The 24,241-nt window shown below is 40.8% G+C and overlaps 2 protein-coding genes across 2 annotated transcripts; both read right to left on the reverse strand.

Annotated features, from left to right (window-relative positions):
* Positions 1–268: 268 nt before the first annotated feature.
* On the reverse strand, positions 269–11,795 carry LOC135258950 (chloride anion exchanger-like). Its single transcript, XM_064342681.1, has 20 exons — positions 11,624–11,795; positions 11,240–11,379; positions 10,599–10,709; positions 10,164–10,324; positions 7,940–8,104; positions 7,565–7,717; positions 7,187–7,269; positions 6,949–7,096; positions 6,342–6,455; positions 5,336–5,413; positions 5,121–5,216; positions 4,735–4,841; positions 4,409–4,478; positions 4,104–4,196; positions 3,349–3,444; positions 2,998–3,225; positions 2,671–2,725; positions 2,421–2,563; positions 1,652–1,714; positions 269–685 (listed from the first exon to the last, which is right to left on the reverse strand). The coding sequence occupies exons 1-20, from the start codon at positions 11,755–11,757 to the stop codon at positions 665–667; spliced, it is 2,259 nt and encodes a 752-aa protein (XP_064198751.1). The 5' UTR covers positions 11,758–11,795; the 3' UTR covers positions 269–664.
* A 1,637-nt stretch (positions 11,796–13,432) lies between these two features.
* Positions 13,433–22,903, reverse strand: slc26a3.2 (solute carrier family 26 member 3, tandem duplicate 2). Its single transcript, XM_064342680.1, has 21 exons — positions 22,799–22,903; positions 22,199–22,371; positions 21,666–21,805; positions 20,956–21,066; positions 20,367–20,527; positions 19,860–20,024; positions 19,514–19,666; positions 19,166–19,248; positions 18,906–19,053; positions 18,588–18,701; positions 18,357–18,434; positions 18,115–18,210; positions 17,286–17,392; positions 16,969–17,038; positions 16,658–16,750; positions 16,138–16,233; positions 15,790–16,017; positions 15,320–15,374; positions 14,877–15,022; positions 14,296–14,358; positions 13,433–13,766 (listed from the first exon to the last, which is right to left on the reverse strand). Exons 2-21 carry the CDS (start codon positions 22,324–22,326, stop codon positions 13,740–13,742), a joined length of 2,262 nt encoding a protein of 753 aa, XP_064198750.1. The 5' UTR covers positions 22,327–22,371; positions 22,799–22,903; the 3' UTR covers positions 13,433–13,739.
* Positions 22,904–24,241: the final 1,338 nt, after the last annotated feature.

The raw sequence follows: 24,241 nt of genomic DNA on the forward strand, positions 1-24,241 counted from the left end.
ATCAGCCATCTTTGGCCAGTCTTGGCATCATATAACTTGATGAGTTTGATTGTGTAAGTCTGGCTTGAGATTTCCATTTATATCTTCTACTCAGGTGGTAGTCAATGCATCTCTTGACACCAGGATTTTTTTTTTGGTGGTTGGGATTTCAGAAGATGGACAAACAATTTTTGTTCCCCTTATTTACCATGAATGTCACTTTTCTAAACCTGATCATGAAGACCTACTGTGTCTGCAATCAAACTTGGTGTGGTAAATGATTGAAAAATTTAGATTTTTAAAATGTACAAAAATTTATTTTGAAACATGAAAAACATTACAAAATTAAAAGCAACATTTATGAAGTAACATTGTGCAAAAGGCTTTCTTTTGACATTAAAAAAACCAAATATAAACATTTTGAGTCTCAAAATGGAAATGAAAACAAGGAAAATCAATGAAACAGGAAAAACAATGTGTTGAAAGTAAATTTTTTCGTTTTGTCCTTAAGTGTTGCAGATGTGATTACTGTTGTGTGGATTAGGTGCCGTCTCCGTGTGAGTTTGCTGTTCCAAAAAAATAAGTGGTAGTGCTGCCTGGATCCCCATCCTGTTCCAAGCCCTTTCGCTGCATAGCAACCACAGCCACAGGAATTTTGGTGCTGTCCAATCAGAGGCCGTCCTCTCTAGAATCTGCACTCTGCCACCTGACCGGACAATACATGAAATACCTTAATTTTGCTTTAAGCTTGTCAGGTGATTCCAAATAATTAACTGTGAGTTCCATAACATTTGGGGCAAAACATTTTTTTTTTTATTCGGCTCTACTCTACAGTTTTAGCTGTAATCAGAAAAATCATATATGTTTAAAATGCAGATTCCCAGAGTTCATGAAATGGTATTTTTATATTTTGGTTTTAACAGGTGGAAATTACAGAACTTTTTATACATAGCCCTCCTTTCATGGCACCATAATATTTGTGACAAATGGCTTTATAGGTGTTTCTGATTAGTCAGGTGTGTTCAATTGTTTGCTCGGCGCAGGTATAAGAGAGGTTTCAGTATCTGGTCTGATTCTTGGCTTTTCTCTGCCTGATCTGCGTTGTTTGTTGCTGAGAACTTAAGACACCCCCAGAGCGACTGAGTGCTGCAACGACTGGCAGGCACGAGAATATGCTCAGCACTGTGATGTCAGGTCACAGACTTCATGCAGTCTTGCATGCATTGGACACTTAACATACTACTTCATTAATAACATTAATATGTCCCAAATATTATGGTGCCCTGAAATGGGGGTGGGGGGGACGGTGTATAAAAAGTGGTGTACTTTCTACATGGTGAAACCAAAGTATAAAAATACCCTTAAATAAAAGCTGAGAATCTGTAATTTAACCACAAATCTATAATGGTGGAGTACAGAGCAAAATCAAGAAAAAAGTCTCTTTAGACAATATGTAATATTAGACAAAGGGAACCTGAGTAAAAAAATTATTTCACTTATTCAATGAAAAAAGTGATTAAACACCAATGTGGAAAAAGTGGACTAATCTATACGTGAATCCACATTGCCTTATACAAATAATTGAGCCTGTGTAGAAAAAAAAATCTGCTTAGTCACTGGTCTTGTTACCAACCCCTGGATTAATTTGGGATTTTTTGGCACCGGCACTTACCGTCTTGTCCCTGCTCCTCAAGCAGGTTGCACTGTTACTGTGGTAGGGATTCATCTTCAAATCCTGAAAGACACCATGGTGTGACCAGAGTGGACCTAAAATTTGTCATTACTTAGTCTCGCTAAATGGAATCTGAATTTGTTATGGATATACAATTGAAAACAGTCTAAATAAGCAATTCAATATATATTTCTTTTTTCTTTTTTTTTTCTTTTTAGAGATCATTGGCAGTTGCTTTGGCCCACCTTGAGCACTAGTTTAGGTGCGGTGTTATGTCCTTACATTTTTCCATGGAATGTAGTTTGTCTTTTTTTTTTTTTTTTGCCTCCTGTTTTTCTAAAAAATCTGTGAAATAGTAGTTGGACCTGTCAAGTCACCACAAACACACTGCAGCTTGCTTGTGAACTATGGTCTGTGGACTTCCCCAGTGCCACGGTCACCATGCCACAGGCTGCACAAGCTAGCACTAATTGGAGGGAAGCCATACCTCAACTGCTATAACTAGTAGCCTGTTGGTGTCCGTTGCACTGAGGAACCCTGGTTTAAATGCACACTACCGCTGGTTGGATAAAGCTATCTGTGTCCTGCTGGATTAACGTAGGTTGGTACAGGTTATGTTTTCGTCCTTACCCCGAATGATTTTGGTTTTTATACTGAGTAAAAATACACATTTTCACAAGAAGCGAACAGCATTCAGATGAAGACCAATAAAAAAAGGTGGCAATTAGAGCAGTGAAAATTTGCCTGTGAAAGAAGGTGTTGGTGGTACCTTGTATGTGTCCTTTCCCTCTGATTGGTCTGGGTGTTTCTCTAGAATATGCAGCATGGCGTCATGGAGAGTCAGGAAGAAGATGGACGTCTTGATCTCCGCGTCAAAGAACATGCAGCTGTGAAGCTTCTCCAGAATGTACACTATAAATCAATTAAGATTTATAAGAAAGATTGAAAACAAAACATACATCGGCCTTCCTCGGTGCAGCCCCTATCTCAGACACATTTGGCAGCTCTGGCCAACTTACCATCACATGCCACAATGTAGACCTCCACATCCACTCGGACGAACTCTTTCAATATCTACAAAAACAGAGGGTTTAGTGTATATTTTACAACAGAACATTAATAAGTGAGGTAACAATGCTGTATTAATCTCAGCGAGTTTTAACTAGTGGTGGTATGGTGAGGGACCAGCAGCAACAGAAGCTAATGGAACTCTTGCATGAGTGTAAAGTCACTATCGCCACAGACAATATTCAGGGTAAGCAGTTAACAAATCCACCATAGGATTCATACTTTTCTGAACCAATGGAGAATATACGATTATGTTCTCAGGCAGAATTGTTCATTACCGCTTTGAGGCCCTTCAGCGCCGAGATGTCGAGGAAGGAGACAGCCGCAAAGTCCAGGATCACGCTGTGGACGTCGACCTTGGGGACGCAGATGTTGGCGGGAAGTTCTGCATTCCAGTTGATCTGGACGGGAAGGTTCTGGAAGTCCGTGGGCTGATCCAGGTCCTCCATGTTGCTCTCATCCTCGGACTCCTTGATAGGAGCCGAGCCCGTGTGCAGCAGTCCTTTCTGCAGCAGGAGGAAGCACAGAGGTGTGGTGACGAGGACTGGAGTGGAATAATTATGGGTAAAAAAATTTTTTTTTAATGGAGGTCACAGTTGGGGTGGTGAAAAGCCCAGAATGAGACTCACCTCTGTTATCTGCAGCTCCCCGCTCTTCAGGAGCTTCTTGATCTTCCGCAGGGCCTTGTTCCTCTTCCTCAAAACTCGCAGGGGGTTAAATCCGACCTGAAACAGCGCCAACCTTTTGTTAGCTTTCTTGTGCATGAACTAATAATGCAAAAGGCACACAGCTGGACAAGAAACAGCTAAGCAGCCAATTTTCCACTTACTTTTGCTCCCCTAAAATGGCGGAACAGAGTACAAAGCCAAAACAACAAAAATCGTGTCACTGTCCCAAAACCTTTCAATTTACCTATATGGACACAAGTGTAAACCAGGTGTAAGAGTAAAAATCTACAAAAATTTCTGAATTCCTAGATTTGAGTGTCTTAAAAACCATAAAGGGTTAAACAACTTTGAGTGTTAAACTCTGCTTAACAGTATTGCAACAAACTGACAAAAGTTCAGGCAAACTGGGTCAGATACAGTACAGCTATGGATCACCATGCAGTTTTTCTCAGTTCAGAGTCCTGATAAAAAATTCCACAAAGATTAACCGGCACACAAGGAAGCTAAAAATTATGAGGGTGTCACAATAGTGCAGTTATAAGATTGTATGAGTGTAAATGGTAATATAAAATTGTGTATTTGCACCTCTTCTTTTATGATACCCCTTGGAAACTTAGGAAGCATGTGCGTGCTCTCTGTGCTCAATAAAATCGAAATGCTAAATTTTAATTTGATGTAAAGTGTATTGCCATGCACAGCTCTTGCTATATACATACAGATTCAATCAGTTTTCCCTTGAAGAACTCAATGTTGGCAAAGAAGATTGGTGCAGGTATTCTGAAGATCTTCGTGCCTTCTGGTTCATAAATCTGAAATACAGAGAAGAGCTTGTAGAGGGAACAGTTTAGTCAGGTAACACTTGACAAAGTATAACTAATGTTAACATGAATATTAGAGTCCAGCTGATGAATTTGAATTCACTGCTCTGTCCTCTGCTGTTTTGTGAGATATTTTGGTTATTGTTTTTCAGTCTGACCGAGAAATGGTGCATCCAGCTGAGGAGTTTCTTGGAAAGACTTACATGAAGGTAATCCTTGCGATCTTTATAGATATCCGTTCCCCTTATGTTGGCCAGGACACAACAGCGAGTGCTACAAAATAATTAGAGCACAGATGATGTCACTGTAAGCATTCCCAGGTACAGTCAACAAAGAACTGCGGAAGATCTATTTTTCTCAATTCAAAATGGAGTTTGTCATTTTTAGATTGTAAAGGTTTGACTCAAAGCTTAACAGGATTATGAGCCACTTATACTTCATGGGAAATGGGTGAGTTGCCCAGCTGTGGGCAGAGCCATGTAACCACGGTCTATGTCCCTGCAGTTCACCAGTACAAATTCATACTCACAACTGTGTCCTGAAAACCACAGTGAGCAGCTCAACCCCCACCCCCGCGGCCAGACCCAGGTCCAGACCCAACAGGATGGCAGCAATACAGGTTGCAATCCACACCACCTGGGTGAAAGGAAAAAGGGCACACCGTAGGGGCAAACATTGCTTGTTACCGTTATGGCCAATATTGTAGGTGTCCCCAAAATCAGACTCAGCGAATCGCATGAAAAGTTTTCTCAGGATTGCAACCAGCCCCAGTGGTCTGCAGTCTTGCCACAGTAACATCTGAGAAGATCACCCGAGTCAGGCCTGTTCTTTTGTTTCATTGGCATTTCAAAAGAATTTTGGATGCAATGCATTTCCTTAAGTTCATATTTCTAAAATAAATAATAGAACACCCACACAGTCTGGCCGGTCTCTTCTCCACAGGTAAGGGATCTCTCGAAACTGCATCAGCATCCCCTTCAGATTTACAATTACCAGCGCCCCCAGCAATGACTGAGAACACAGAGAACAGAGGTCAGCCACATGAACTGCAAGCCAAAAACTTTTTTTTTAAATTTTGCAACAGAAAATTTTGATGAGGATTTAACACGACAGGGGGAATTTCATCTTACCTTGGGCAATGGTTCTAGTAAAAAACCAATCCACATGGTAACGATCATTGCCATCATCGCTGAGATAAAACCAGCAATCTGGAATTGTAAAATAAGTCAATGATTCGCAGTCTTCATTTCTTTGATAGGTTTTTTGGCTTTTGTAGGGTGAAGGAATCAACTATCAGGCCAGACTTGATTTTTCTTTCCCCATCACTAACGCAAATAAAATAAAATGTGTGTCTAAATCCCATGACAGACGGAGAGGAGCAGTTCCCATGTGAAAGAGGCAATGACTTAGTTTCAGATCAACTGACAAATGAAGCCTGCCAAATGGGGCATGCTAATTTGGATGGCAGTTATGCCACCCCGCCAAGTTACACCTTGGCGGGGCGGCATGCCCTATACCTGTATGCAAGTTATACACATAAGAGGGGGTCTGTTACATCTATTAGATCAGAGGTTTTCAGACTGTGGCTTGGGACCCACTAATGTGTTGTGAGAGGGGCTGAGGTACGTAGGTCATGAGATATACAGTATTTAGAAAAATAAGGTTGCATATTATACACCTTCCATTGACATTCATAACATTCAAGGTTAAATACTGTGCAGCATGGATACTCAAATCTGGCTCTCAGATTAAAATACAGCCCTGGTTTTCTTTTCTCCCAGGTAATTAACTGAACAATTAGTACTGCTGATTGGCCAGATTGACTTCACACCAGACTCCCAGGTGAAGGGAAGGTGGAACGACAGCAGTTCTCAGCGCTGGAGGACCCACAATTTGAGTGACAGGGCTGTACAGGAGTCCCTCCCCTAGTTACTGTGTGCAGCTGGACAGACATATAGGCGATAACTCAGGCAAGGGGTGTGCGACAGAAAGCATCGTCGGTGGGGTAGAGGGCTCATGAATTCAAAGACGCTGCACTAGGTAAAAGGTGAGCAAGGTAAAATTAGATGAGAATTGGCTGAGATACACAACACAGGCAGTGTCTGAGGCACACGTGCCCAGCCAGGGGAGAGTCACCTGGGTTTTGCCTCCTGTGCTTTCCTGCACAGCGGTCCTGGAGAGAGCGGTGCTCGCCGCAAACGACCTGAAGGACGCTCCAAAGATGTTGCTCGCTCCGAAAGCGATGAGCTCCTGGAGAGGGGAGAAAAACCAGGCCAGTGACATTACGATTTTCGATAACGATACGAGAAGGCGATAAAAGAATGCAACCCTTTTAATGAGTTTCCTTTATTGTGGGTTCGGGTTAATCCCCCGCTTTATGACGTTATGGAAAGAAAGTACAATTGGCATCATTTACTACTTTTGTAGTTTTACGACTTATTTATCTGGCTACGTTTCAGATCAGATAGCAACATAGTGGACCCTGAACTTTATAGTGATACAATTCTTTTGATAGATTTTTGATATACTGTACTGTTCTTTTTTCCTGCCACATGAGAAAATGGCATTTAGAAATTCTCCTTTATAAAAAAATTATTAAATAAAATTTGTCAGTGTCTGACTGCATTAATAGCCAGTTTGAGGCTTTCTAAATACATAACCACTGAGTCATTCAACATTCCAAGTACCTTGGTTTCTCTCCTATCATTCACCAAACTTGGGGTCATATTTGTTTGTAACTCACCTGGTTTCCGTCGAGGATGTAGTCATGTTTTATCGAGTAGACCTTTGCTACAGAGAAAGCCACAGAAAAGCCTATGATAGCCATAGGAAAGGCCTCCACTGCACTCTGTTGTAGCACCTCAATGTTGGGGGCAATTGGTGTCTCGTAACTGCAAAACAATTCACTTAACAAGTCACAAATGCACTGCTCACATCATATCAACATTGCTTGTGCAAGCACATATGCACCAGGTGCTTACCCAGGCTGCATTTTGCCTATAATGTCAACTCCAAACTTCTCTTTGAAATTGAATCCATAGGAAACTCCGCAGACAATAATGGTCTGAAAAAGAGTACATAAATATTGCCAGTTATTTAAAATATGAAGACAAAGTGTAAAGGTTTTCAGTCTGGTATTGACTTCTTGTGACAGCTCTAGCTAACCTATTGCAGTCACCAATAATGATATCAAATATAATAGATAATCTAATGATAAATAACAGATCCAACTGTTGAAATGCATCAATAATTACTGACAGCAACAATCAGTTATAAAAAATCAACAGTAAAATGAGACACTAAATCACAGAGTCCTTTGTGTGGCTCACAGACACATTCGGCAGAAACTGAATACTCACCACGATGACCTCTATGGGGATGGGCGCAGGGAGTTTGGCCTTGAACCTGTCGTTGACTTCCTTTACAGCGAACACCACCAAAATGATGATGATGGACATCACCAGGTCCGCAACATTGGTGTCCGTGATTTGACTAAATATTTGCTCCAGGGTCTATAGATTACAATCATGACATAGAGATCAGAAACATAAACTGGCAAGCATAACACATGGCAGGAAGGAGAAAAAGAATAGGAATTTCTCACATGACATATCCCAGTCACATTTGATTCAAATGAAAGGTTTCGGCTTGTTTGTTTGCATATAGTGAAAGGCTAACAATTATCATGCTGCAGTAGCATAAAACTGGTGCTGGTGTTCTGAAACTAAACTCACACAGATGATGGAGAAAGGTCCATTCTTGCATTGAACTGTGAGCGCCAGCACAAACTTCAGCTGTGACACCAGGATGTGGATTGCAGCTGCTGTGGTGAACCCCGAAATCAGCGTGTCCGACAGATACATCACAACGAATCCCACCTGGAACACCCCCATGGCCAGCTGAGACAGACAGGGGAACATTATTTATGTTACACGCAGCTGAGAGGCAAACGGGAACATTATTCATGTTACACTCAGCAGAGAGGCAAACGGGAACATTATTCATGTTACACTCAGCAGAGAGACAGACAGGGAAACATTGTTCATGTTACATTCAGCTGAAACACGGACAGGGGAACATTATTTATGTGACACTCAGCTGAGAGATGGGCCGCGGAACATTATTGGGACGGCAGGTATGCCATCCCGCCAAGTTACGCCTTGGCGGGGGCATGCCCCATACCTATACAGCACCGAGAGTTTGGCACTTTTCAAGGTTCCCCACAGAAATAACCACAACAGCCACAGACACTCAGCCCTTAAAAACATTAAATTCTGTACATTCTGACCCCATTTCAACAGACAGATTTCATAAACAACTTCACATGTCCACACAATAAAGCCCCAAACTAAGGGGATTTTGCGTTTTCTCCTTCTTCTTCTTCTCTTTCTTCTTCTTCTTCTTCTTCTTCTCATTCTTACTTTTCCTGCTGCCTATCCCACTTCCCCATTGGACATTTTACCGACACCCGCCAAATCTTCACCTACACGACCCAATGAAAAACTCGCATACACACGCAAAATACCCATACCTTTGTATTCTGAAACATTTCCAGTACAACCAGTTAGTCTGCCTGTGGCCTAGTGGGTAAGGTTACAGTCTTGGGAACACAGGGTCCGAGGTTCAAGCCCAGCTAGGAACGCGTTTCTTTAACCTGCTTTTACCCTCACTAATAATTGTCTACTACTTCTTAATTATTGCTTTTGCACCATATATACCCGCCGTTCACCGAACGTATACACTGAATTATGACGTACCGTCTGCACGTTCAGTTATTAACCGGCTACAATATTGCAAAGGCATATGGATTCAACGGGAGCTCTTCTGTGCTTACTGGCCTGTGTTCTTTAAAACCACGGACAGGTTTGCTAATGATATTTCACGCATTGCATAGCTATGTCATGGTGATGCACTAACAAAGTCACAGACTGCTAAACCTCCGGTTGAAGGATTGAATACCGCCTCGCCCTCAGGCAGATAATTCCCTCTTTTACACTAACGTTTTCTTACGCTTTTATATTTTCTTTACCAAAACTCACTCACAGCCACCCATATGCATTTCATGACGGCAAATGTATTCCTTTTATTAAAAAGTTACACCAGTTCACCACCCAATCAAAAACTCGCATACACAGGCAAAATACCCATACCTTCTTACTCTGAAACATTTCCAGTTTAAATAGCTAACCTGCTTGTGGCCTAGTGGGTAAGGTTACAGTCTCGGGAACACGGGGTCTTAGGTTCAAGCCCACCTAGGGACACGTTTCTTTAACCTGCTTTTACCCTCACAAATAATTGTCTACTACTTCTCAATTATTGCTGTTGCACCATATCTACCAGCCGTTCCCCGAACTGTATTATGACGTACCGTCTGCACGTTCAATTGTTAACCGGCTACAATATTGCAAAGCCATATGGATTCAACGGGAGCTCTTCTGTGCTAACTCGCCTGTGTTCTTCTTTAAAACCACGGACAGGTTTACTAATGATATTTCACGCATTGCATAGCTATGTCATGGTGCTGCACTAACAAAGTCACAGACTGCTAAAACTCCGGTTGAATGATTAAATCTCGCCTCGTCCTCAGGCAGATAATTTCCTCTTTTACACTAACGTTGAGGAAATATTGGGTAGCATTGCGTTGAAATACATCTTATGTCATTTCGGTGAGGCAAGATAGCCTATATTGTTTGTAGTACCATAACTTGGCGTCATTTTGATATCAATACTTTTGAGTAACTTGGCATTTCTGTACGTTGAAAACATGTTTTTTATGAGATTCATATTACACTCAACCAAGCAATTGAAAGAGGAACATTGCCCATGTTGCACCAAGCTAGGAGACCCAGGCATAGATTGACAGATAAGGGAATACTGCCATAGACTTTATTTTGTACTCCTGAGTCAGTCATAATTCAGAACGCAATATGGTCTGCTGTCCCTCCAGGTGTGACCTACCTGAAATATTCCCATGAGGAACGTGACCGACGAGGCCACCACAACCCTCTGCTGATCCATGGTCAGCCCCTCGAAGCCTGTGATGTTGGCCGGGGGCCCATCGTTCGGTACCAGTCGAGTCACTACTGCACCCACCATCAGACTCAGAACGGGGAAAGCACCTACAAAGGAAGGCCTGCGTTACAAAACACGGACAAAACACGCTCCAAAGCCATCAGACTCTGCAGCCTGTTTTCACAGAGGAGAGAGGCTTGCCAAACAAAGCACGGTAGACTGACGTCTCACAGACTCAACACACGCACATTCCACTCATTCCGCCACAGCATTTATGAAGGTAACCCCTCAGTCATACTAACACATTTACACGGTAACTGCAAAGTGATGATAAATAGGTGATGTACACATTTATACATTTCTAATCTTTGGCGTGCTCACCCACTGAGAGGTGTCTGGAGGTGCCGAGGAAGCAGTAGACCAATGCCGGGAAGAAGGCCGTGAACAGCCCGTAGGAAACGGGAAGCTCGGCTAGCAGGGCGAATGCCAGACCTGAGTAATCAATCAGACCAAAATAACATTTAAAACACTAAAATTTGAACACTGCAAAACTATAGTTCAGGTTCCCACGAACATTCTACTTGTTCTTCACTAATGTTCAATGGGGCTGTAAATTTGTTTAGCAAAAATACGAACGCTTTCTGGGTTTTATCAGAGATAAGTGTGAAAAGCAGCGTGCAATGTGTAAATTCAAAGACGACAAACTCTGCAAGCACTACTTACACCGTCACCCTGTGTAACTTGAAAAAATTACATTGGAGTGTTGGACAGATTTCTGAAAGATCATATTGTTTCACTCCATACTGTGTTATGATTAATAAATGGTTCATCACTATATAAATATATTTTAATGTTAGTAAAAATTTAAAGGATGGAGGTCAGGTTTTTTAAAAAAGGATTAAAATATATATATATTTTAAAATCTGGATAAATATTCCACAGATTGTTTCAAAGAGTATATTCAAATTGAACTTATTCCTAGTATTGCTCAGTTGGGTCCATTTGACAGTTGTTACGGTTACCTTGCAGAATGGAGACCAGTCCAGTGCTGACTCCGGACACCATGTCACTCAGAAGCCATTCTTTGATGCGATAGATTCTCATCCATCCAATAACAGGAAACAGGGAAAGAGCGGCATTCTTTGCTCGCTTAGAATCACAACTAGACAAAGACAAGACAAAATACAGCCAAAATACCTCTTTTACTCTTTGATAAAAAAATTATCTGATCCAAAGAGCAAACTGTTCATTTCCCAAAATGGTCTCAGATTACTAAACTGCATTTTGCACCATTTTGTCATACAAAGTGGATGCCAAAGCAGGAAGAACATCTCACGAACCACACATTGACAAACAATTAAATTTCCCTTATCTTTTAAAGGACCTGAGATAGCTGTAGCTCTTACGTGAAGTACGCCTTCACATGGTCCGGTAGCGTCTTGTGGTGCCTGGTGATCTTTGGGTATTCCTCAGCGAAATCATCCTCAGAGTACAGTGGCCTACTGACCGCGTACTGTTGTGCTGAAGGTTGCATCATCATATGCCAGTCTTGTGTTGAGGAAGATGTTCACTGCAGCTGAGCAAAGACAGACAATGAGCAAAGTGTGTCATTTCACAGAGTCATTGCGTGGGGCATAGGGCAGGACTGCCCAATCCTGTTCCTGGATACTGTCTTATAGGTTTTCACTCCAACCCTAACAAAGCACACCTCATTCAGCAGCTATTAATAATTGTCATTTCAAATGACATTTCAAGTCCTCTGAGAGATTGTTTAAAATATTCCCACTTTACTTCATTTTGACACAGGAGAAGTGTCTTACCTGGTGAGGATGAAGGAAGTTGTGATGTCAGTAAAATCTGAAGCTTCCTTGTAGTGCTCCACACTGAAGGACCTTCCGAGGGCGTCCAAATATCTCCATCCCTCTTTTTCAGATCTTTAATTCCCTTAACTCCAATCACAGTTTCCTTGTCAGTAAATGTATCACTTAGTCCATGGTCATTGTTTGTTCAGATTTCAATCATTCAATGTACATTGGCATATTCCTATTTTGTTTATGGTTGTTTGACCATTTTCTTAGGAAAAAAAAAAATTAAGTTTAAAAAGAATATGCTTTTTTCCAAGACTGACCACAAGCGTGTCAGATAACAGGCAAGCCCTGTAATAAGAAAAGAGATAGCTCTCTTATCGCCAGAGTGCTGTATCGTGATTTATCTTCATGTCTCTATTTGTATAAGCTTAAATACTTTACTTATTGTCGCTTGGTCTGCAAGTCACCTTTCAGTTTTGTTTGCAATAAATCACACTTTATTTGATCTACAGCTCAGCTGCTGCTACTGCCAATATGTTAAAGACATTTAAGAGAAGTGACTGCAAATCTTACTGGCTCTGGACTCTAGACTATTTCTAAAACTAGGCCTACCCTATGTTGCCGACTGTAAGGGAAAACATGTCTTATAGTTTTAGCTTACGAAAAATAACAAATTAGCTTTCAGGGACTATCAATTCATGTGGAAACTAAAGAACCGCAGGAAAGATCGTTTGGAGTTTGAAATTGGCATTTTGCAAATAAAGTTGTTTATATTTTTTTATTCATTCAATCAAATATTTGGAAATTAATATTAATTAATTTAAGTAAATACCTACTACAGCGAGATAACGTAACTAATGACGTCCGTCTGTCCGTCTCTCCACGCATTCGTGTTCCCCACAGGAAAAAACCTATTAATTTTAGTGACTCTGTGTCAAGGTAATTGAGTGAAGTGTTGTCAAAAATGTTTGAAATCAGTTTTTTGAAGTTATTTGCTAAATTTAATTAAAAAAAACATTTTGGCTATACATATTGTATTTAATTGCATTGAATTGTTTAAAGGTGTATTGCTAATCAGTTGATTGCTGTAAAAGGCACTGTAGAACAGAAAAGCTGTCCCATTCAACCTAAAGAAACTGAATAAGGGAGGGGGTCAATTAAATTGTACTTTTTACAAAGTGTGAGGATATTTCATCATTATCAGTCAAGTATCAAGACATTGAATTGAAATACCAGACAGTCAAACATTTTGTTCAAAGATGTTTATTATAAAATCCATGAATAAGTTTGGCTATTGCATATTTAGAAAAGCAAAAGTTCTGAAACACTACTATGTACACTAAAAGCAGCATATACTTCAATTTACTGTTGATGTAAAAACATTTTTCTGGAATTAAAAAAAATAAATAAATACATGTCCTGATGTAATTAAAAAATAAATATCTTTTACTAATTAGTATATCACAGACACAAATATATACCTTTATTATACAACATATCTTAAAGAGAAAGGTGTGTGATATAAAGATTTATTACTTAAAGTAATAACCTGCCTTTGAATCTGAATCTAATTTGAATCTGTGTTCTGTCCAGACGCCACCATGTGGCAATGTTTTCTTCATTTTCTCTTTTTCAGAAACATGTTCAGTCAAGGGGGGATGCAGGAAGTGGCACCCTTCTGTTTATGGGCCACAGGAAGTGAGTGTTGTCCAGTCTAGAACTTGGTTTCTGTGTCTGGGACCTGAGGACAGAATCATACAGACCCTCACTGAGAACAAGTTTTTTTAATAAACATCTTTTTTCTCCATTGACTTTTTTCTATTAACTCTGTTTTAATACCCAGTTATTAAGTTCAGGCCTGCTCCCCCTTATGTCATCTGTATCTGACGGCACACTCTTCTGGCATGCGCTCTTCTGAAATGCATACAGCCAACTGCCACTTTTCATTCTACAATACCCCAGCTGAGCTGTACAACTATCATTCCAGAGGACTGCCCATTTGAAGCAGCTGGCTGACTATTATGCAGCCCCATTTCACCAGAGGAGGTACGCAGTGAGGTGGAGAATACCCTGCTGACCAAATCCCTCCCTCCCACTTGAGCGGCACTATTATTCTGGTCCATCGGGAATATCACACTAAGAGCGTGCACTTGCACTGAATGCAAGGTCTTCAGCTGGGCAAGATTTCTCTGATTCAGTGTCTTCAGATAAATTCTAGATGGCTTTGGTAAGGAAATGAGAAGCTAGCTTAGGCTGGCCTTGATACTCACCTCCCTGATCCGCAGTATTCCCCTACCATTGCTCTGGTTGCCATGGAAATTGTAAGGAACAATCTTCAAGAAAAGAAGACACATCACAATGACTGTGAATTGCAAAGGGAAGCCTGATCCACAGGGTTAGTTTAGCCTAAAATGTCTTGTATGTTGTTATTGAATTATGTACATGTTATTATTTCGCTAGTTCTTATATCCTGAAGCAGCATTGCTTTTGAAGACAACTGCATTGGCAAGTGCTGCTGTTATTGTACACATGCAAATGTTGCCTTGGATTTCTGTTGATCGTGCTTTAAAGGTACTCTGCAATTTCCTGTAATTGTAGCCTGTAAAAAAATTGCTTCTTGTCTCCATATTCAAGCACTGAACACTACACAAGCAATAATAATTACAAAGTCTGATTGTTATATTTCTGTTACTCGTAAGTGACTGAAGTACATAAAGGTTTAAGCAACAAGGAGAGTTGTTGATGCAACATGGCAGCTGTTGATAAATAAACTTACAACATCAAGTTAAGCACCGTAACTGAAGCCTATCAGATGAGGAAAGGGGCACAGTGTTTGAAAGGGGCACAGTACCTTTGTGTTTGTGTCTTCGCCCTCTGATTGGTCTGGGTGTTTCTCTAGAATATGCAGCATGGCGTCATGGAGAGTCAGGAAGAAGATGGACGTCTTGATCTCGTCATCGAAGAACTTGCAGCTGTGCAGCTTCTCCAGGATGTACACTAGTTAGAGAATTAGTTACTCAAAATTAGCCTGTTCCCCAGAGCCAGTTAGTATTGCATATTTCACCAAAAACAGTATTGATTAGCATTATACTGTTGGTAACCATGAAACCAGTCAATAAATATTTCAGATCACAATACTATATTTGAAAAATTAAATCTTTAGTACTTAAGTACATTTTTTTTTTTTTTTAAATGTACATGAACAATAAAGATGAAATTCTTAATTCTGCACATGGCAAACGGGGAAGATTATTTCATTTTAATCTTTGGCATCAAAGGTCATTGACAACTTACCATCACATGCAACAATGTAGATCTCCACATCCACTCTGATAAATTCTTTCAATGCCTAGCAAAATGAAGATAAGATACTGTGTATGCTACAGAAACATTTTTGGGCTATGACAGCACCATTATGTGAAGGTCATGCAAAAGCTTTTCTTCAGAATTAGCAACAGACATGAACACAGTGTTTATTTTGTGTCTGGCCAGATTTACTGGTAGCATTAAGATAATTTGCAGTGAATATTACCCCTTTAACAAGGTTCCAAAGGTTCTCAAAACAGATGCCAAATGAGGATGAAATTGTCTATGGCCTCAATCAGTTGTTGGACTGCAGGATTTTGAAATTGTGCAGTGAATATTATCACTTTACAAGGTTCCAAAGGTTCTCAAAACAGATGCCAAATGAGGATGAAATTGTCTATGGCCTCAATCAGTTTTTGGACTGCAGTTGGATTTTAAAATTGTGCAGTGAATATTACCGTTTTGAGGCCTTTCAGCGCCGAGATGTCAAGGAACGAGACAGCCGCAAAGTCCAGGATCACGCTGTGGACGTCGACCTTGGGGACACAGATGTTGGCGGGAAGTTCTGCATTCCAGTTGATCTGGACGGGAAGGTTCTGGAAGTCCGTGGGCTGATCCAGGCCCTCCACGTTGCTCTCATCCTCGGACTCCTCGATAGGAGCCGAGCCCGTGTGCAGCAGTCCTTTCTGCAGCAGGAGGAAGCACAGAGGCGTGGTGACGAGGACTGGAGTGGAATAATTAGGGGTAAAAATTTCTTAAAATGGAGGTCACAGTTGGGGTGGTGACAAGCACAGAATGAGACTCACGTCTGTCATCTGCAGCTCCCCGCTCTTCAGGAGCTTCTTGATCTTCCGCAGGGCCTTGTTCCTCTTCCGCAAAACTCGCAGGGGGTTAAATCCGACCTGAAACAGCGCCACAGTGTTCAACTCCGCTGGAACTAACCTGCAGAGTGTTAACTCTGTATTAACCCCATCTGTAACTACACTCATAATACAGTACACGTCAGATCATTTTCCCAACCCTTTATCTCTTTCCCATTGTTAAAAGGCCTTACATAATATGATTGCAGAGATCAGATGCAAGATAAAAGCAATTCTAGCAAACAAGAAACTGCAATTTATCAGTAAGTTTAGATAATCACATAGGGCGCGTTTATGATGTTATATCTCTATGACCAAATTGTAGATAACTGCATTTGTAAGTTTCCAGTCCTACATAAACAGCTTTAAAATCAAATGTTGAGATTTTTGAGGATGTTCTTCAGATGTGCAGGCACTGCGATATAATTTATTTCAGAACAAAGCCAATTGGATGCAAACCACGTACAGATTCAATCAGTTTTCCTCGGAAGAACTCGATGTTGGCAAAGAAGATGGGTGAAGGTATTCTGAAGATCTTCACACCTTCGGGTTCATAGATCTGAAAGGTGACAAAGAGGTCATTTAGGAGACAAAACCAAGCCCATTATACTATATCAAGGTAAGTCATGGATAATGGCAAATAAGGAGACACAAAGGAAAGAAATATTCAGTTGACTTACACACATGAATGTAATCATCCTGATATAAACTTTCAGAGCAAAACTTTCATGGCAAAGTTATAGATTGGTAATGAAAACAGATGTGTGGCAGACTTACGCAGAGATAGTCCTTGCGGTCCTTGTAGATGTCCGTGCCTCTGATGTTGGCCAAAACAGAACACCGGGGGCTGGAGGCCAATCAGAGAACAGATGTCATTACATTTAAACTATGGGGTTGGAATTAATGTTTTTGCTGACCATGCACTTGATATTGACACTCTAAGGCCGACCTAGCTATCTAGTACAATGCAACATCAGTTCTTCCACTGCATTGTTACATTTGGAAAAACAACTTTAACTTTACAATGTTTCTCAACAATGTTTATCATCTGCTGAGGTTTGTCCACTGTCAACTGATAAAAAGTTCATACTCACAACTGAGTCCTAAAGACCACAGTGATCAGCTCAATCCCCACCCCGACAGCCAGACCCAGGTCCAGGCCCAACAGGATGGAGGCGAGGCAGGTCACGATCCACACCACCTGGGCGTGACAAGGAGAGGGACACCATAGAGTAAAAGGTTGCCTGGTAAACTTGGCATGCCAGGGCCTCCACAGTATTGAGGGACTGCTTGGGAGGCCCCCAAGGAAGGCAACATAGTCAGTAATGGAGATGGACCAATAGGGGGTACTCTCTCCCACTTTCCAAATCAAAATAGATCCAGTACTCTGGTCTAGCACAATGGTGCTTTCCCTTACAATGTAAGGCTTACGTCAGAGGTCTCCTGCCCTGGTCCTGGAGAGCTAGAGGGTCTGCTGGTATTTATAGTCACTCTGCATTTCATTAATTAGAGCCATTGATTATAGTTTATTCACCTCACCTGGTTACTTGGGTCTCAACTGGGGGCTGATTTTAAGGTGAAAACAAAAGCCAGCAGACCAGACAGCTCTCTAGGACCAGGGTTGTAAGGTAATAAATCCTATATAAATAAAAAATTAATAAATAAAATAAAAGAACAAATAAAAAGTAAATGTAATAACCCATCCAGGAAAAGATGAATGGAGGTTTTAGGGGTATGCAATCTGTTAAACTGTTACAAATATGGGTGTTTGTAAAATAAATAAAGTTCAAAAGCCCTCTATTAGTCCTGCAATGATTTCCGGTGCATTACAATATCTTGCCTCTATTAAATATTTTCAGACACATTAGAGCAACATAGCAGTGCCTATGCTACAGTCTGGACTCTGGATTGGAGATTACTCACGCAGTCAGGCCGGTCCTTTCTCCACAGGTAAGGGATCTCTCGAACCTGCATCAGCATCCCCTTGAGATTGATAATCACAACTGCCCCCAGCACTGACTGAGAACACAAAGACCAGAGATCAGAGGTCACAGGTCAGAAGTCATTGAACCCACCCCTGAAGTCACAGTCCTGTGTTGCATTCCTCCATTGGAACATTGATTATTTCAGGATTATTTCAAACAGAATAAGAAATTGAGCCTCACCTTTGGCAGTGGTTCTAGCAGGAATCCAATGGCCAAAATGACAATCATCACTATGATCGCTGAGAGCAGTCCGGCAACCTGTGAAGTTCACGTTTAACATTTTGGTTCGGCATATGCTCAGAAACAGTATGAAACCTGGTTGTAGAATTGTCTGTGCTATGCTGACACTGCTGCCATTTGCTGGTGAATTTTTTGCCTAGCAGAAGGTGCTTCAGAGGAGCAGAGAGTCACCTGGGTTTTGCCTCCTGTGCTTTCCTGCACAGCACTCCTGGAGAGAGCGGTGCTCGCCGCAAACGACTTGAAGGCCGCTCCAAAGATGTTGCTCACGCCGAAAGCAATGAGCTCCTGGAGAGGGGAGAAAGCCAAAGCACACGGACACTTCTTAGGCACATCAAGTAAAATAAAATTTAATGCCAGTGTCACAGAACCTGACAGGCTACGCTGACCCACAGTATACGCTTTCCAAAGGCTCTCAAATGGATGAGGACTGCCCAATAGAATGTTATTTTATAGATGCTTAACAGCCACTGCCTTTTTTCTTAACCTTACCTGATTGCCGTCGATGATGTAGTCGTGTTTGATGGAGTAGACCTTCGCAACAGAGAAAGCCACAGCAAAGCCTACGATAGCCATGGGAAAGGCCTCCACTGCAGTCTGCTGGAAGACCTCCACATTGGGGGCCATGGGGGGCTCAAATCTGTCGTGTAATCAGAGATTTTTAGTGCTATTATTGGCAATAGGAATATTTCTGCATTGCATAACTGAGTGTCATTGGAGGTATAGTATGCCATAAATGTGTAGCTTCTTACCCCTGTGGTATTTTTCCCACAACATCTACTTTGTATTTTTCTTTGAAGTTGAATGCATAAGAAACACCGCAGGCTATAACCGTCTGAAAAGTAGAGAACAAAGCAGCACGAATCAGTGCCTGTCAGACAGCAACAGTGAAATGTCTATGTGAGTTTCTGTATATTTTTTCCCTCAGTTACATGTCCTTGTTTTGGACATCAGAACATAATAATCATGACAGCTATACTACTCCAGTTATTAATAAATATGATGCTACAGTATAGAAATGTTAAATATCAGCGTGATGTTCAATCACAGAGCCTTCCATCAGATCTCTAGTAATGTTTGGCGGTAATGGGGAAACTCACCATAATGACCTCTATGGGGATGGGCACAGGGAGTTTGGCCTTGTACCTGTCGTTGAGTTCCTTTACAATGAACACCACCACCATGACAATGATGGCCGTCGCCAGGTCAGCAAGGTTGGTGTCCGTGATTTGCACAAATACCTTTTCGAGAGTCTGTGTGAAAACAATGGATACAAAATATAAATTAATAAAAAATCAGAACAAAAAGCAGGAAAATAAATAAATAAATCAAAACACCATGTTATTGACCAAATTTTGTTGTTTCTATCCAATCATATTTTTAAATGACCAGATCTAGTAATTTCAGTATCCAACAAGGAACAAAATCTAACTAAACTAAACTCACATAGATTATGGCAAGAGGTCCACTCAGGCCCGGTACTACGAGGCCAAACACAAACTTCAGCTGTGACACCAGGATGTGGATTGCAGCCGCTGTGGTGAACCCAGAAACCAGCGTGTCTGACAGGTACATCACAATGAATCCCACCTGGAACACCCCCATGGCCAGCTGAGACAGACAGGGGAACATTATTCATGCTACACGCAGCTGAGAGACAGACAGGGAACATTATTCATGTTACACTCAGTAGAGAGACAGACAGGGGAACATTATTCATGTTACACTCAGCAGAGAGACAGACAGGGAAACACTGTTTGTGTTTCACGCAGCTGAGACAAACGGGGGGACCGGTATTCATGTTACACTCAGCAGAGAGACAGACAGGGAAACACTGTTTGTGTTTCACGCAGCTGAGACAGACGGGGGAACGGTATTCATGTTACACCATGCTGAGAAACAGATAAGGGGACCAGTTGCGGAGCGGAGGCTCTCCCTCCAGGTGTGACCTACCTGAAATATTCCCATGAGGAACGTGGCAGAAGCAGCCACCACAACCCTCTGCTGATCCATGGTCAGCCCCTCTAAGCCTGTGATGTTGACCGGAGGCCCATGATCCGGGACCAGTCGAGTCACTACTGCACCCACCATCAGACTCAGAACAGGGAAAGCACCTACAAAGGAAAAGCTGATGGTTTAATATTTGCCACACACACACACACACACACACACACACACTGGCACATAAACAAACACACCCAGGCACAGAGTAATTTACTGTAAATATATTGATTAAGTGAACAGATATGGAATGGGTTGACACACACTTCTTTCATTGATATTTATTGCGGCATACTAATTCACAGAACTTTGCTCTTAAGCTGATACTATGTAAAAGTTGTGTAAGTCGCTCTGGATAAGAGCGTCTGCTCAATGCCTGTAATGTAACGTAATATAGATTATATATTACAATTTTCATGAGCTGTCTTTTGTATCCACTGTAGAAGTTAGTTCATTTTGATGTACTGATGGATGGTCACTGGTTAATAGCTTCTGACCTATGGACCAATGTATAAACCTTTCTATTGGAATACTTACTTACCCACTGAAATGTGTCTGGAGGTCCCAAGGAAGAAATAAGTGATCACAGGGAAGAAGGCTGCAAACAGTCCATACCAAGGAGGAAGGGACGCCAACAGGCTGTAGGCCAGACCTGAGTTTGCAAATAGTGACAAAATTGCGCATAATTTAATCACATTAGCAATAATATGGAATCAGGGCAAAGCATGGTGCAATTTTCATAGTGGCAACATAGACGTCCAAATGAAGAATCTCTGGAAATGGGACAAGCATTTTCTACGACTGAGGTCATGCGCTGTAGATAGTAACTATATTTTCAGTCTTTGTTAATACGCTGTATTAGTGATTCTAAGCCACCTCTGACTTAAACATATAATTCTACGCAAATAACCTACAATTAATACTGCTTTCCAGGGGGTTACTGGGTGGATTACACTACAATTGAAAAATACTACAATTCCAGGGGTCTGGCAGTCAAGGCACATAAATTGATGTATCAGGTACCTAACTGTTGGTCGCTATCATGTCTAAAGACATAAACTCTCCAGATTAATAAAATAATATTAATTAATATGAATATAAATTGATTAAACAATTCATATGAATTAAAATGAATAGACGTTTTCCTCAGAACATGACTAGGCAGATATTGAAACTGATGTTTATCGGCTGAGACTTCTGTTTTAGCGCTGAGTTGAGGGCTTTGGTCCATCCGCCGGTTGTTTTGTTTACCTTGTAGAACGGCGACCAGTCCAGTGCTGACTCCAGACACCACGTCACTCAGAAGCCACTCTTTGATGCGATAGATTCTCATCCATCCAATAATAGGAAACAGAGAAAGAGCGGCATTCTTTGCTCGCTTAGAATTACAGCTGAAACACAAAATACAGATAAAATACATGTTTACTCTTCATTTATGTTCACTAAACTGTCTTTGAATAGGATACAATAAAAAAGATTGGTTTATTTTTAATTATTATCTTTTAAAAATTCAAATAGGTATGATTGTTGATATATTTTATCACTGCTCATGAAAAGGTCCATACATATATAGGATGGAACATGTGTCCAACAAAACAAGAGGATGTATTCACTGAATGACAGAATTATTATATATTTGAGCTCCCAACTAAATTAGTAGAACTGATTGTCTCCAAAAAGCACATTTTGTATAGGAACAGCTTGTCAGTCACTCAAATTGGATGTCAAAACAGCAAGGATGTCTTATGAATTACAGAAGAGAACTTGAGACAGAGAACTCTTACGTGAAATATGCTTTCACGTGGTCCCGCACGGTCTTATGCTGCCTGTAGATCTTGTCATGATCTTTATCAAAAGCATCCTCAGAGTACAGGGGCCTGGTGACCGTGTACTGTGCCGCCGCCAGTCGCATCCTGATGGGTTGATCTTTAGTAGAACGAATTACTCCACAGCGGACCTTACAGACCAGGAGTAAAGAGAACAAAATGACTCAACTAGACATACTGGATGGAACAAAGACCCAGGGCACAAAAGCTAACAATAGGATCATATTTTATACAAAGAGTTGCCAGATTTTCAACATAGAGATTCGGGAAGTATTCTTGAAGTGATAACTCTACAAAAACAAATGTTAATTTTTCTGTAGAGCTATGTATATTGCAGGACCAAAGCTTGAGACTAGAACATAGAATATAGGATATGATACAATATTACTTTTTTATCCCCTTGGGGCAGTTTGTACAGTGCAAATCAGCAATACTCATAACAGTGGGTAACAGTTTATATTTACCACACACATAACAGAGATAAAATGAGATTGAACACTAAAATAGATTTTTATGTAGTTGAAATTAATTACATTTAATCTCTTGACAGGGTCTTACCTTGTCCTAAGAATGTCCAAGCAAAGTTTTCAACAGTCCAAATTGTAAATGTCCTTCTTCCCCAAGATACTCTGAGACTCTCTGAGACGCTTATGAGCATTTCTGTCCAGAAGTCCTGTCTTTGAAGCTATCATACCTATAATTATTAACAGCGGTTATAATGCTCACCTTAGTGGAATGCATATGCTTTCTGTTATCCTTGACCATTGTGCCCCCTTATAAACATCTGGCTTCATGCCTGATGCTTAATGGTGACTTTCCAGACTGTGCAGATTTTAAAGCAGTCTTCGTACTAAGACTTCCTTCCTAGCTCACTTGGAATTGTTTACAAGGCTCATAGTCGAAGCAGAGGTTCATGAAGCATCCAAGATCTGCCATGACACAGTGCTGGATACTCTCTAGATAGCCAGCAAAATTTTGAACCTGTATGAGCTGAATGGTATTTCAATAAATAAACATATTATGTTTTTTATTCACCTGTATATAATCTAACACATCTCACGAGATACATGTTAAAAGTTGAATAATGAGGAATAATGCTGAAAAATAAAATAATTATTACATAGTTGTGATAGATTATCAAACTGGCGATATTTCAACAATTATGAATATGAATTATGAGTTGAAAACAAGTGCATGAAGACACATCGTCAAGTTATATGGTCTCAAATTAAGGTAAAGGCTCCATAATCAGGCTGGCAGTAATAAAATAAGAAAAAAACATTTGAAAATTAGTTAAATTGCAAATGTTGAGATAAAGAGCTGTTTTGATCACTAACTTTGCTGTTTTGATCAATAACTTCCAATTTTGTTATCAGTTGGCCACGGGAACAGTGCCACCATTGCTGGTTGGAGATAAATGTGTCATGTGCTCAACTGGATTCTGTTTGAATGAGGCTCCCCCAGCATGCTCAGGTGTCAACATTATCTTTATACTGCTCTCCCCTTTCTTGTCCTTGCAGAAATGACCCCATATAAGGGGAGCTTTGTGTGCACTGTCCAGTGATTGAATCCCCGAATGACTTTCTCTATATCAGCATGGGTATTGTGGGGATAGACCCATAGTATTAATAATCATTTCCTTTGTGAAAGAATGCAAAGAAGATTAAGTATATTTACCTATTTCTTCACTTATCTACCTCGTGAAAATGGTAATCTGTGAAGTCATCAGCTGCAGTAGCTCACCATGATTAGCATGTCTACTACCTTGCTTTATACAGGGAATTCTCAGCTCATGAATGCCTGGAGAGAAATCTATTGGCCAGCTAGCTTACCTGTGGAAGATTTCTATCACCCTACTAGATCATTTCTACAACCTGTATAGTTTATTTAAAAAATATTTTGCATCATTATTTGTGTGTAAAACTCTGCATCTTAGTTATTTGAATTATTTTTCATATGGAGTGGTCTGCCAAAGTTCTCCGTTTAGTTGGGTTCATTTTC

This window comes from Anguilla rostrata, chromosome 7 (genome assembly GCF_018555375.3).
Source record: "Anguilla rostrata isolate EN2019 chromosome 7, ASM1855537v3, whole genome shotgun sequence".
In the NCBI taxonomy this organism is placed as follows: Eukaryota; Metazoa; Chordata; class Actinopteri; order Anguilliformes; family Anguillidae; genus Anguilla; species Anguilla rostrata.

Bases quoted from the DNA above. Each gene is read 5' to 3' on its own strand.
- slc26a3.2 (XM_064342680.1), bottom strand. From the start codon at position 22,326: ATGCGACTGGCGGCGGCACAGTACACGGTCACCAGGCCCCTGTACTCT. The intron at 19,249-19,513 runs GTGAGTTTCCCC...TCTACTTTTCAG, and splicing joins TCCCCATAGAGGTCATTATG to ACGGTTATAGCCTGCGGTGT. The intron at 13,767-14,295 runs GTGAGTATCAAG...TTCTGTCCTCAG, and splicing joins GAATACTGCGGATCAGGGAG to GTCCCAGACACAGAAACCAA.
- LOC135258950 (XM_064342681.1), bottom strand. From the start codon at position 11,757: ATGATGATGCAACCTTCAGCACAACAGTACGCGGTCAGTAGGCCACTG. The intron at 8,105-10,163 runs GTAGGTCACACC...TGTCTGTCTCAG, and splicing joins TCCTCATGGGAATATTTCAG to CTGGCCATGGGGGTGTTCCA. The intron at 3,445-4,103 runs GTATGTATATAG...GCGCTGTTTCAG, and splicing joins AGGGAAAACTGATTGAATCT to GTCGGATTTAACCCCCTGCG.